The sequence below is a fragment of the Phoenix dactylifera genome, chromosome 1 (genome assembly GCF_051530095.1).
Source record: "Phoenix dactylifera cultivar Ajwa chromosome 1, Ajwa_hap1_PhDact_Kaust_v1.1, whole genome shotgun sequence".
NCBI lineage: Eukaryota > Viridiplantae > Streptophyta > Magnoliopsida > Arecales > Arecaceae > Phoenix > Phoenix dactylifera.
In genome coordinates this window covers 31,447,222-31,460,487 of record NC_143190.1, presented here as the reverse complement: position 1 = coordinate 31,460,487, position 13,266 = coordinate 31,447,222, and the positions used below count along the sequence as shown (strand labels likewise).

The 13,266-nt window shown below is 38.9% G+C and overlaps 1 protein-coding gene across 1 annotated transcript; it reads right to left on the bottom strand.

Annotated features, from left to right (window-relative positions):
* Positions 1 to 5,932: 5,932 nt before the first annotated feature.
* Positions 5,933 to 8,630, bottom strand: LOC103714539 (PLASMODESMATA CALLOSE-BINDING PROTEIN 2-like). Its single transcript, XM_039126171.3, has 4 exons — positions 8,249 to 8,630; positions 7,438 to 7,677; positions 7,308 to 7,341; positions 5,933 to 6,555 (listed from the first exon to the last, which is right to left on the bottom strand). The coding sequence occupies exons 1-4, from the start codon at positions 8,298 to 8,300 to the stop codon at positions 6,240 to 6,242; spliced, it is 642 nt and encodes a 213-aa protein (XP_038982099.2). The 5' UTR covers positions 8,301 to 8,630; the 3' UTR covers positions 5,933 to 6,239.
* Positions 8,631 to 13,266: the final 4,636 nt, after the last annotated feature.

Here is a 13,266-nt window from a genome sequence, read left to right as displayed (position 1 = left end):
TGCTTTTACTGTTTCCACTAGTTCGAGTTCATACAAAGAGTCAAATCCCATCATGAAAGTGGAACACGAGTCATATAGTTTGTGTGTCTTGTGTAACAGTCCGGAGCATCTAGTGGAGTGCTGCCCTAATCTGCCCATCATAAAGGCCGAGCAAGCAAATGCTCTAAATTCATATAGTGCCTTTAAGAAGCCCACTCCCAACTCGTTCAGCCCAGTTTACCACCCTGATAATAGGTTCCACCCAAATTTCTCATACAAGCAAAATGAACCTATTCAGCATCAAGGTGGTCTACCAGGTTTTCAGAACAACTACCCCAGGATAGGTCCATCACAAATGAACCAACCCTTGGTTCCATCTGTACCTCCGTATAATGCCCCTATCCCACAGCAACCTTCACCATTAGAAACCATGATGGCTAATATGATGAAACAACAACAAGATTTTATCAAGCAACAACAACAGACCAATACAGCCCAAGCCCAGACTAACCAATTTCATGCGCAAGCGATTGCAAAACTTGAGGTTAGTCTAAGCCAAATAGCTAACTCTCTAGGGGATAGGAAGAGAGGTGAACTGCCAAGTCAGCCAGTACCTAACCCTAGTAGGCAACAGAATCAAGGGCTGAGAGGCCAGTTTCAGATTGATTCTAATGGAAACCAGAACCATGAAGTCCAAGCAATTACTACTTTACGGTCTGGCAAGCAAGTGGATAATAAGGTTCAACTTCCTATACAAGAAAAAGAAGAAAAGCATGAACCGAATCCCACTCAGAAAAAGGCACAAGAACAGAAAACACAAGGAATAGAGGAGAAACCAATAGAGACATACACACCCAAGGCTCCCTTTCCCAGTAGACTTCAGGACTCAAAGAAACAATCTAACTTTGATGAAATAATGGAAGTCTTTAAAACTGTTCAAATAAATATACCTTTTCTCGATGCCATAAGACAAATTCCCTCCTATACAAAATTCTTGAAAGATCTTACCACGGTTAAAAGAAAAACCAGCATTCCTAGGCAAGCTGTTATGGCTGCACAAGCCTCATCTCTCATTCAACAACAGATTGCCCCGAAATTTAAAGATCCTGGTTGCCCCACCATTGAAATAAAAATAGGAGAGACGATCATCCAGAGAGCCCTATTAGATTTAGGAGCCAGTGTGAACCTACTTCCCTACTATGTGTACCAAAAGTTAGGTTTGGAAAAATTAAAGCCCACAAATATTACCCTTTCCTTAGCAGATAGAACGGTGAAGTACCCCAAAGGGATTGTAGAGGATGTAATAGTAAAGGTAAATGAGTTTTACTATCCTGTGGACTTCGTTATCCTTGAGACCGAACCTGTAATACATCCAGACAATCACACACCTATAATTTTAGGTAGACCCTTCTTAGCCACAGCAAATGCTGTGATCAATTGTCGGAATGGGATGCTAAAGTTATCTTTTGGCAATATGAAAGTCGAACTTAATGTCTTTAATATAAGTAAACAACCACCAGACGACAAAGAAATCAATGAAGTTGACATGATTGAAAGTCTGGTTCAGGAGACTTTCTTACAAACTTATAATAAGGACCCTTTAGAAGCTTACCTTGCCCATTCTGAGGAAGTGGTCGAGCATGCACCCCCTAGTTCTGTTCCTCTTATAAGCATAGATCGTCACCAGCCAACTGTTCTTCCTTGGACTCTTCCAAAACCATTCTTAGATAATGGTTGAAAAAAAATGGGGATCTACATTTTGTCTGGCTGAAGACATAAAACTTAGCGCTCTTGGGAGGCAACCCAACATGTAAATATTCTCAAAAAAAAAAAAAAAATTTGCAGGTTTGGGGGTATTTTGCCCCAATTTACCCGCCCATATCAGGTACCTTCTTCTCTGTCCTTTTACTGCTTTAAATTTTCTTTAACATTGAGGACAATGTTAGATTTAGGTATGGGGGTGAGAATATTTTTGATTTTTCTTTTTTTAAAAAAAAGGGAGAGAATATTTTTGATTTTTTTTTTTAAAAAAAGGGAGAGAATATTTTTGATTTTTTTTATGCAATTAAAAAAAAATTAAAAAAAATTATTAAAATTTCAAAAAAAAATAATAAAAAAAGGGGGATTTCAAATTTTTAACTCAAACTCTAATCTTTTTGGCTGTACAAACTAGGAATTGCTCTGACAATAGCTTTGAGTTAAGAAATATGATAGCAGTTCTAGCTCAAGTTTTCATCCAACCTATCTTCTGCTAACATGATACAAGATGAGTTAGCACCTACACGTAAGCACATGAATAGTGGGGTATGTAAACTTACGACTAATATGAATACTTTTAATTTTTGGGATAATTTAGAGTTATATGTGTGATGAACACCCTAGCCTAACCAAAAAAAAAAGAAAAAAAAAAGAAAAAAAAAGATAAAATAAAATAAAATAATGAGTTTAATTTAAGTCTTCTCACTGAGTAACCGGGCCTCTTGCCTGGCAAGCAGCGAGTGTTCGCGTAAAAAGGTGAGGACATTGAGATTAAACTCTGAGTGACTAATTTGGCCTTGAAGCCTAGTTAACCTGAGTTATTAAGCCTGTTAGGGTGTCTCTACACCTGGTGCCCTAAGCCATCTGGATCGGGAGTCATTGGCCTAACACTCGCTACATGGGTTAGCTAGAAAGCTTAATAAGGCTAGATATTGCACAAGTCATTCTTCTTAGCACTCAGTCTGAAAAAATGAATAAATAAATACGGGGTGTTCATTACCATTTAACTCTAGAAAGTCTTGAAAATTGGAGTGATCATGTTGGAAGTAAGTGAAAGCCACTCATTTATATGATACTATCTTGCACCTCACTACAGTCTTGACTTGTTAGCAGATAGATGGGGTGTAATGAAACTTGAGTTAGAGTCTGTTTAAATATAATAACAACAAGTCTCTATTGTCCTTGCAATTCTAGTTTCATACAGTAATACTTGTTCAAATTTCGAGTTAAAATTTGGAATTCCCTAACTGATGAAGTTTGTGGGTAACTTCACTGCAAACCCTCACGAGACAACACTCGTCCACTAGGGTAACCTAGGGGTTTAAAGGCTTGTTGCACGTGCTAAGTGCAATCGTAATGCTCTACGAAAATGAGTATTTATCTTACTATTTTTAAATAATAAATTACACTTTTGCACTCTCATTTTATCATTTTCACACTAAATTGCTAGAGACTAGCAATAAGCTAGTTGGGGGGTGTGATGAGAGCACAAAAGTGCGACCTACATGTCACCTAAATTAGTATTATTGCTAACCGATAATGATAAATTCACTGGATTAATATTATATTTGGGTTTGGCACAGATTTTCATAAATCAGAGATAAAATGCACATTGAGTACAAATTTGAATTCAAATCGGGTCCGAGTCGGGTTCGGGTCCGAATCGGATCCATTTCTTTTGAGCCTTTGGAAAATAATTTTGGACAAATCTAAATTAACTATGAGGTGCTGGGTAACCCATGACTTGAAGGACTTGCAATAGACCTTCAGTCAGAACAAATGATCCCTGACGAACTGAGTCCGTCCATTTACAAACCAAATTTCGCATCACACTATTTGTTTTTTTTTTTTATCTATATGACTGAACTTAGTGTCTCCCAGCTCCCATATCAGGAGGGCCAAAGATCGCACAACGCCCGCGCCTCCTTCAACCCGTGATCCAGAGATCGCATGCCAGCGCCCCCCTCTTCCAGAACCGAGAGTCCCAGCATCACGCGTCCGTGAATGGCATCTCCAGTGGTCCCGAGTCCCTGTTTCGTCCGCATCCTTAGCGTCCCAACCGCGTGCATCACCGCCCTCTCCTTCCTCCTGAGATCCCGTGCGAAAGAAGGGGAGAAGAAAGAATTCACCGCGTCCGCACCTCCCAGCGCCCGGATCCGCGTCCCCACCTTCCGCTTCAGCTCCCAGCAGCCGTCCACGAAGCTTCCGCCCGGATCTCATCCGTGATCGACTCCTCCCCGCGTCCTCACCGCGTCTGCCATCACCTTCCGATTCCAGTCCGTCCGCGGCTATAAAAGGAGAAGGAGGAAGAGGAGGGGGTGTGCTCGGTTGGGGCTGGTCCAAGGAAAAAGAAGAGAAATGCTCTGTTTTCTCTTTTGAAAACAGAGCATATTCTGTTTGTTTTTTTTCTTTAGTTTTCTTTTTTTGTTTTATTAAGAGTTTTTATTTGAGAGCAAGTGTTTTGGGATTTTTAGTTTTATTCATGCTAAAGTTGTAATTTCTGTTTTTAATCTACGTTCTTCAAATTATGCAATCTTTTAATTTTTCTTTGATGCAATATATTTAATTTTCCTTCATGCAATCGATGTTCTAGTCTTCAATATCCCTAGCACTGTTTTCATCCATTTTATGCCAGAATTTTCTTTTTCATTAAATATATAAATGATCCTCGAATTTAAGTACCTGTCTTTCAATTAATTTCAATTAGAAAACATTCTCCGGTAGACCAGGGAATCCATCAACATCTTCAAAATAATGTTTTTCTTTAATCATTCAAAAATTGATTTCAAATCCGAGTGAATGTTCTAATTTTTATGCAACTCCAATCGCCTCCCTGTGGATCGACCTCTTACAACCACTATTCTTTGGGTAGAACAGGTAAGAGTAGAATTAAATTTAAACTTTGTTCGTCGGTTCTAACAACGATCTGTCTAGCATATTTTTAGGTAGACAGGAATCGGACGAACAATCATTTCCATGAATAATGAAGCATAGTATCGTGGTCATTACATATATATTATATTATAGGCATCTAGATATGTTTACAAGTGATTTTGTTTCATTCATGCAGTTGAATTACCAACCCTCTTATCTATAAATTGCCATGTTTTAAATTTCTTCTGTAAAAATTTACATGAACCATGGATGCATGAAGATCTTTCAATGCTTTATTTTGTGATTATTAAATGACTAAAGAACTTATAACTCGTTTGATTCGTAAAAAAAAAATTCATCACCAAAATATTCTTAAAAAATATTTTTTACATATTTGATTGATCATACAAAAAAGATATTTGAAAATATTTTATGTTTGGTTAAGTATCTATATTATATGACATACCTATTATGCTCTTAATTTAAAAAAAAAAATTCTTATCTCATTCCATCTAAAAACTTAAAAATATTTTTAATTTACAATTAAAAATTAAACTTTTCTATATCCCACATAATTTTTTTTATAAAATATAAAAAACTTATTTATATAAAAAACTACTTTCCCATCTCTATTTAATATATATATATATATTATATTTCGCTGATCATTCTTCCCCCTGCTCCCGAGAACTAAATGGGTGGGAAGCATTGGTAGGATTTCTATCATCCCATCTTCCCTGTTCTCATGAATGCAAGGTTGGCCCAGCTCAAGCCTCAAGGTCTGAGACTCTGGGGGACCATAGATCAGCATGCACCGACAATTAATTATTCCACGCCAACCATCCTTTTATTTGTTTCACCTTTTTGACCCTTCCAACTTCTCCCCCAGATATGTAAGGAAGAGAAGAGAGGATTACTTAACTCTTTCCCTCTCATTCTCATTCATTCCACTTCATCGTCCCATAATATTACTTTTTTCACCGTCACACATATCTTAAACCAGAATGCATGAGAATATGACAAACGTCTTGGGCGCATGGCAATTCTAAACCTATGGTGATAACAAATTAAAGTTTGTAAAAGTCTCAGATCCACATTAGCAGGCACACAGATCTACCAACATATAAACATATCCCATACATCCTTCCTTGTACTTCCCATCCATGTGCACCATTAAACTTTGTATTCAAAAGCAACTTGCATGAATCAACTTATCTTCTACTTTATTCTTCTTTAGCACAGCTTTTCTTTGTTTACTTTGACTTCCACCACAGCTCTTTATTCACTCAAAGAGAATAAGACTACCGTCCAGGCACTAATATATAGTAAAACATATGGAAATAGCAGTATCCAGTAAAACATGTACTCATTGGTGACAGCATATAAGCCCTAGCAGATAAAGTGAAACCATATACTAAGACAATTAACTAATCTCCGCCTCCATGGATTTACAGAAAAGAAAACAGGAAAAGGTTTCAAGAGGAGAAAGCCAGCCAGCCACCCTACCCAAATGGAATCTAAACTCCTTTCTGCTGGCCACTACGGAAAGAGACAAACTCTAGAGGTGGAATGTCTCTAGAAGATTTGGTCATCCAAGCTCAAGCTCTAACCACCAGTGCAGCTTGTGATCAAATCCTCAACAAAACCATGCCTGAGAATATGATGGTAAGGAGGAGAGAGCTCGTCCCAGCCTTTGAGGGGAACCCACCGGCGCTACCATCAGTAGATATGCTGTTTCCCGAGGGGCCCAGCCCTCCCAAAACTCCTCCTGTCCCGGTGGTGGTGGGCGGGCTGAAGGTGGTGGGTGTGGCGCCGGTGGTGGTTCCTGGGGTGGCGGTGCTTGGGGTGGTGGTTCCTGGGGTGGCGGTGCTTGGGGTGGTGGTTCCTGGGGTGGCGGTGCTTGGGGTGGTGGCGGTGGTAGGTGCAGTACTTGTGCCTGCAGAGCTGAGGAAAGAACAAAAAGAAAGGAGGAGAAAGTTAGGATTTTTCTTTTTCTTTTGTTGCTGTTGTAGAACCAAAGAGCTCAGTTTTGAAAGATTAGGAAACAAATAAATTATGGAGTTTATGTGTGTAATTTTGGTATATAATTAATACAAGCCATTAAAGCTTGCAAGGAAGTAGGTAGGAAGTAATCTTCAAAGAATGGGAGGAAAATTGGAATTCAGAATATTTTTAGAAAATACTCTTCTACCTCAATGGAGAAAGAAGCTTGTTCAAATACAATAAAATGTAATAGAAAATACTCTTCTACCTCAAACAAAGATGAGAGGACAATTCAGGAGGAGGAAGGAACCATACAATTGAAGAATAAGATGGCAGAAAGAGGCACTTGGAAGATCTAAAGAAAAGGGGATCAGATTCCCCTCAAAGTCCACTAGAATAGAGATCTTTTAAACAGGCGGTTGATGATAGAAACCAGACTAAAAGCTCTTATACTCTTTATAAGACTAAAATTTGATCAATGCAGCAACCCAACAAAATATAGATGAAGGAAAATAGGAATCTTAGAAACCAAAAATATGTCCCAAAAAATATTAGTTGGGGGAAAACCGAAAGAGAGTAGTCACAAGAGAGGAAACCAAAGCATATGGCAAAAAGTAGTCACTAGAGAGGAAATCTACCTTTCATTGCAAGGAGAAAATAAAATGAAACAAAGATGGTGTCAATGATTTCATCAAAGATCAGAGAAAATATACCTGGCACTTGCAGGGTATGTGCAACCAGAGGAACCTGCAAACCACAAGATAAAGGTTGATAGATGAAAATAGGGTAATTTTCTTGTATTTGAAAATAGGATTTTTTTTTTTTTCCCCCCTGGAGACTTACTTGGGTCTGATGAAGTGAGAGAGGCAGTGCCGGAAAAGTCACAAGCCTGCTGTGCCTGCCCCTTTCTCTGGTAGTAGCTGTTGGCAGCATATGAGCAATGGGCAAGAACAGTGTTAGGATTGTAGCAAGCCCCATTTTGCTGAATAGGAGTGCAGTCAGCCCCAGCTCCACAAGCATAGTCCAATGCCTTCTGGAGAGCAGGGCTGGCCTGGTCAGATCTGCAAACACACCAAGCAGCATCTACCACCACAAAAGAAACACTTTTAGCTCATTTTCCACAACAATAGCATAAGGTAGATTGGAAGAAGAAATTCTCTGCAGAGGAAAAAATTTCAGACAATCTGAAGAAGGCCCAATCCATTGCCTAAAAATCCATGGTTTGTCCATCTAAGATAGGAAAGGGGGGAAAAAGTGCCGATTCATAGATTTAACCAATCTACAATCCCTCAAGTACCTCCCCACCTCAAAATCCACACAGAAAGGAAAGGGGAAAAAGGAGGAAAAAGAAAGAAAAGGTAAAACTACAGGTGGATTTCAATCTCAGAACAGATGCAAGTTAGAGCTGTACATCTTGCCCCAGCAACTAATTTTTCAAGTGAAGCGAAAGAAAAACCAGGACATATACTCAGGAAAACAGATATGTTGGGGAAGTGAAAGATGGTTATAGATCTTGAGCTTGGGAATGATACAAAAACAGCTAACTTAGTTCTTTTGAGAAACTCTACACTCAAGAAGGAGAGAAAAAATGCAAGGAAAAACAAAGGGAACATTAAGTATAAAAAAACAAATCTGTGCAAAAACATAATCGTACCTGATCCACCAATCACAGCCAACATGAGCACCATAATCACTAGAGCAGCCATGCTTGAAAGAGATGAAGTCCTCTGAGAGAGAGAGAGAGAGAGAGAGAGAGGTAGTTGGGAGGTCTCAAACACAATTGATAAGAAGAAATTTTTGAAGTGGAAATGGTAGATGCGGCAGGAGAAGAAAGGAGTGTAGTTTGTGTCTATTCCTATATGCACCGGCCTTTATTTTTTACCAGCTGCTCCGCAGAGGTGTGTCGTTTGGGAAGCGAGCCACACTGGCTTTTCGCTTGCTCCTTTATAGACTCTCATAGGCCTACGGCTTCTCGTGGGTGGATTTTTGGGAGGATTCTGGAATTAACCGGCGTTTACAACCACGGTGGTTGCGCCGGGGGCTGTTTGGCTCGGTGCTCTTTTTGACCGTTGATGCGCTGTCCCCAGAATCCGACACTTAGCTGGTCCCCGGTTTCTCTGCTGGCTCGTTTGGTCTGACGTGGTTGGGCACAGCATTTTTGATTTTTTTTTTGGTTTCGGTACAAATTTTTACTTAAAAAACATCACATCATGATTCATATGACCCTTCCCTTCCATCCTCTTCAATGATTCTATTCCTTCCAGCTTTGGCCTCATGCCGGTCCACCAATAACTATGTGATCAATGATTTAAAAGGATGGAGGCTTGGCTATGAAAGAAAACCTCTCTGTTGAAGTCACGTAAAATTTTTTTGCACGGGATCCTGTGTGTTCCTCCGAGACACAAGCCATCCATCTCTAAATGGTATCGTGCACAGGTGTTAATTCTCTTAGGTGACGATGCCTCCGAGAGCAGATAAAATGAATGCGTTTTTCCATCCATCCATCTATATATATATATATATTTGTATAACCTTTTTTTTTTAAAATTCTGCAGGTATTTATTTTTTATCCAACACAAGTCGACTGGTCAATTTTTTCATGCTAAAGTGCTTACTTTCTGAGAGAACCTGGCATGTATATTTGCCGACGAAATGGCTTTGCAAAGCGAGGACAGGTGGAAGATTCGAAGCGCACTCATAGAATTTTTAAATATGCATACATGGGACATGCATTGCCTTCATATATATATATATATATATATATATATATGAATACAAGCATATATAAGGAATTATATGTGTTATTCATTATATTTGTTGATATAAAAAAAATGCATGAGAAAAGACATGCTCGGTGATAACGCAAGGCAACTTTGCCCGAGTTAATCAAATACATATGCTTGTAGGAGTCACCAAAGTAGGTTGGAAGGATGTGATCTCGTTGCAGATGATGATGGGGACCAGGCCAACAAGGAGCACAATGAAGAAAAGGGATGTCATCACCTAAAGCTTTCTATATGCTAATGTGGTCTTGTCAATATTACTGATCAGCGATTCCTCTCAAGCTACAACTGCTGAGAGATGGTTGCTATGCCTGTTATTAATTATCTCAGCATCCATTTTAAGATTGGAGAGTGAAAAGGACAAGGACTTGGCGTGTAGTTACTGTTGCTTTCTAGCCTGAAGGATAGGCTCGAGAAGGAACATATCATGAAATATTTAAGCCTTCTAGTATGGGACTATCTTGAGTTCTCTTGCATGGCTAAGGACTCATGACGCTTGGATGGTCTCTACCGCTTTAAATAAAGTTCGGAGAGTGATGGGGCTTTACTATCATGATCAACTTGATCACGGCTTTGGGTGGCACATCCATTTGAGAGTCATCCACCGGCCCACCAAAACTTTAACAGCCCTAAAGAATCTGCTTTCTGGACGATATAGTTCAAGATAATATTTGTGAACACGTACAACTGTTCTATCACAACATTTCTTAAAATTATCATCTTATATACTTGTCCGAGAGAATTATGCTAATCCAACGCAAAAATGGCTGAGTCAGGTGAATTATCTAAGCAGCTCGAAACCGTAAGAGCATCTAAATGGATTCGATGGCTTTGATGACTTATGAGAGAGCGATGACTATATAAAGTTGCACCACCTGCTTAATTATGTTCTAATGGTCTAGGATCAAGAACATTGTTTTCATGAACAGCTTGTGGAGGGTGGGATCAACTTCACTTCTTGATGAAAAAGAAGACATATATGTATATATATTAAAAATAGAATCAGAGAAAAAGCAGTATTGTCCTCAATAATTTGATGGCTTTCGGTTTGAATTCTTTCATTACGTCTAACAAGAGGTGGCATGCACAGACGCACAGTCACACACACACACACACGCTTATCCAAAATGCCGGTTTTATTCACTCTTTTCAGTCAGACTCGCACTACCTGTTTCTTTGGTGATAAACTATTACTTGAGATTCACAGCCATGCGTTCCTCAGTTCTTATCTCATTTAGCTGTTAAAAATATAATTATATCCAGTACAGTGAGATTTGAAGTAGAAGTGGCATAAAATAAAAAAGGGGAAAAAGAAACAGAATGGTTTTATGAATTTTGGCCGCACTAGATGGGACCCACAAAAAGAGCCGGTCACATGCGTTCTGACTGCACCGTGCAAAGTGCTGACGATACATCGCATCCCAACCGCCAGTACATTCTGATTACACACGCACAAAAAAAAGGACTCTTTGGACCGCCAATGGACAACTATACCCTCACTTTCATGAGTACTGCTAAAAACTAGGGGTGGCAAAATATGACCCGACCCGCCAATCCGACCCGTGTTCGACCCGCCATAAACAGGTTTGGGTTTGGCCTAAACAGGTTCGGGTCGTAAACAGGTCGACCCGTTTAACCTGTTTATTAATTGGGTCGGATACGGATTTTAGATGTCTGACCCGTTTAAACCGTTTAACTGTTGGGCAGGTTAAACAGGTCTAAACAGGTTAAACAGGTTAAACGGGTTAAACAGGTTAAACAGGTCTAAACAGGTTAAACGGGTCTAAACAGGTCTAAACAGGTCGGGTTGGGCAGGTTAAACAGGTTGGGTTGGACAGATTAAATAGGTCTAAACAGGTTAAACGGGTCAGGTTGAGCAAACAGGTTAAACAGGTCGGGTCGGGTTGGGTAAACAGGTTACCTGTTTATTAAACAGGTTAAACGGGTCGGATCGGGTTACCTATTTAATAAACAGGTCAGGTTCAGGTTTGTAATTCCTGACCCATTTAATAAACAGGTCGGGTTCAGATTTATAGTTTTCTGACCCGACCTGTATTTGACCCGACCTATTTATGCCTGATCCGACCCGATTGCCACTCCTACTAAGAACGTTTACTGTATGTCTGTATTAATGCTGTATATTCACCCACAAGAGGCAGCATGATCTTGCAAAGTCCGCCAACCTTTTTATGCACAAACGTTAAAGTTTTTATTTTTTTTTTGGTTCACAACACAGTCACGAGTTGGGCCAACAAAGTCATAAAAAAAAAAAATGATAAAAAGCAAACAAACACACACGACTTCTCCAAATGACATATTTTAAGTGCTGAGCAGTAAAAGGGATAATCCAATTAACAACAGCTCTATTCGCCTTTCGGTGCAATGAGCAGCCCAAAAAATGCTACAATCTCTCGTTAGCCTGCATATATCATAAAGCAGCGGCTGTCCGTTCACAGTCTGTGTTAGTCTCGAATCCACTCGGTGATCACCGTAGTAGAGTTTTCTTCAAAATATATAATATTTCCATAAATAGTGCCATCTCATGCAACTTTTAGCTTATCCCGATGACAGTCGCATCGAAGATGTGTCGTCCTCAAGTTACAACAAGTCTGAAGTCATGATCTCTGATCACAAAATTTATATCTTTTCTGCCTCCACCGTCAGATATACTTCCGTCGAAGTTCACTTTGAGATAATCAAAGAGTGGGCACAAACATAAAGTTAATTTTTTTATAAAATCTCTTTACTCCTTTTGTATTCTTGAGTTGTTATCCAAGTTTATTTGCCGAATCAGTTTTCAAAATTGTTCTCAAGTAATCAAATTTTTATAAATTATTTATATTTTTTCTGAATTGTTTATGAACTACCCATAGCTTGCATATTAAGATGATGCATTATAATGGTAATAATATTATTTCAATAAATACATTTAAGGAATATAAGTTGCATAAGAATTTGCTGGCTGAGTTTTTTTTTTCCTCTCTATAACGGATGATTCACTTTTAGAATATGAATCCATCAAAAATAAATAATAAATTTTTAAAAAAATTTGACAACTGTTCCTCATCCACCCAAAAAATAATAATAATAAAAACACTACCAGATGAAGCCACATAGTTTACGGCAGCGTTCGTCTTTCTGTGGTTATGCCTCGCCCCAAAGTAGAGTAACCACCGTTGCTTGCATACTAAATTATCCAATCAAACTAATATAGGCATTTCCATGATTAAAGGCTATTAAGATTAAAGAATTAAGAGTGCTCCTTAGGATACCACTTGAGTAATGCAGCACCTGATGTGACATGCTTTCATAATGTTGTCACATCCGTGGGGCTCAAAGAAAATAATATTTTTGAAGAAATGCTCGAGTAACATAGGTTCTCACACAAAAGAATTATATTACTGATGTATAGCTGATGAATAAAAAAGAAATAGTTTCAGCAAAAAAAATAAAAAATAAATAGTATTCTTTTATATGTGGTGCTATGATTGGGGTGTCACAACCCACCCAAGTATTCTTCTGACAATTTAGAGTCACAGAGCTCTGACTTCTGCCTTGAGGCTCGAGCGAGGTCCAATTTTTTAACAGGTCATGGCCTCGAGGAGACTGAAGTGGGGAACCACAGGGCCATCATGGCATTTAAACACTCACTGTTCAGAGCAGAAGGGGGACAAACTACAATGGTGGGGGTAAAAAAGACAGACTGCAAAGCCTGGAAGCTTCTCTTTGGCCAGAGTCATCGTTGAATGAATTTTAATATGAAGAGTGGAAAAACTCATTAAAAAGAAAAGAACAATTCTCCTAAAAAGAAAGAAAAATGGCTCAGTAAATGTTATAGTTCTCTCTCACTCACTCTCACCGTGTGTGGAATTCATGACTTAAAAACTCA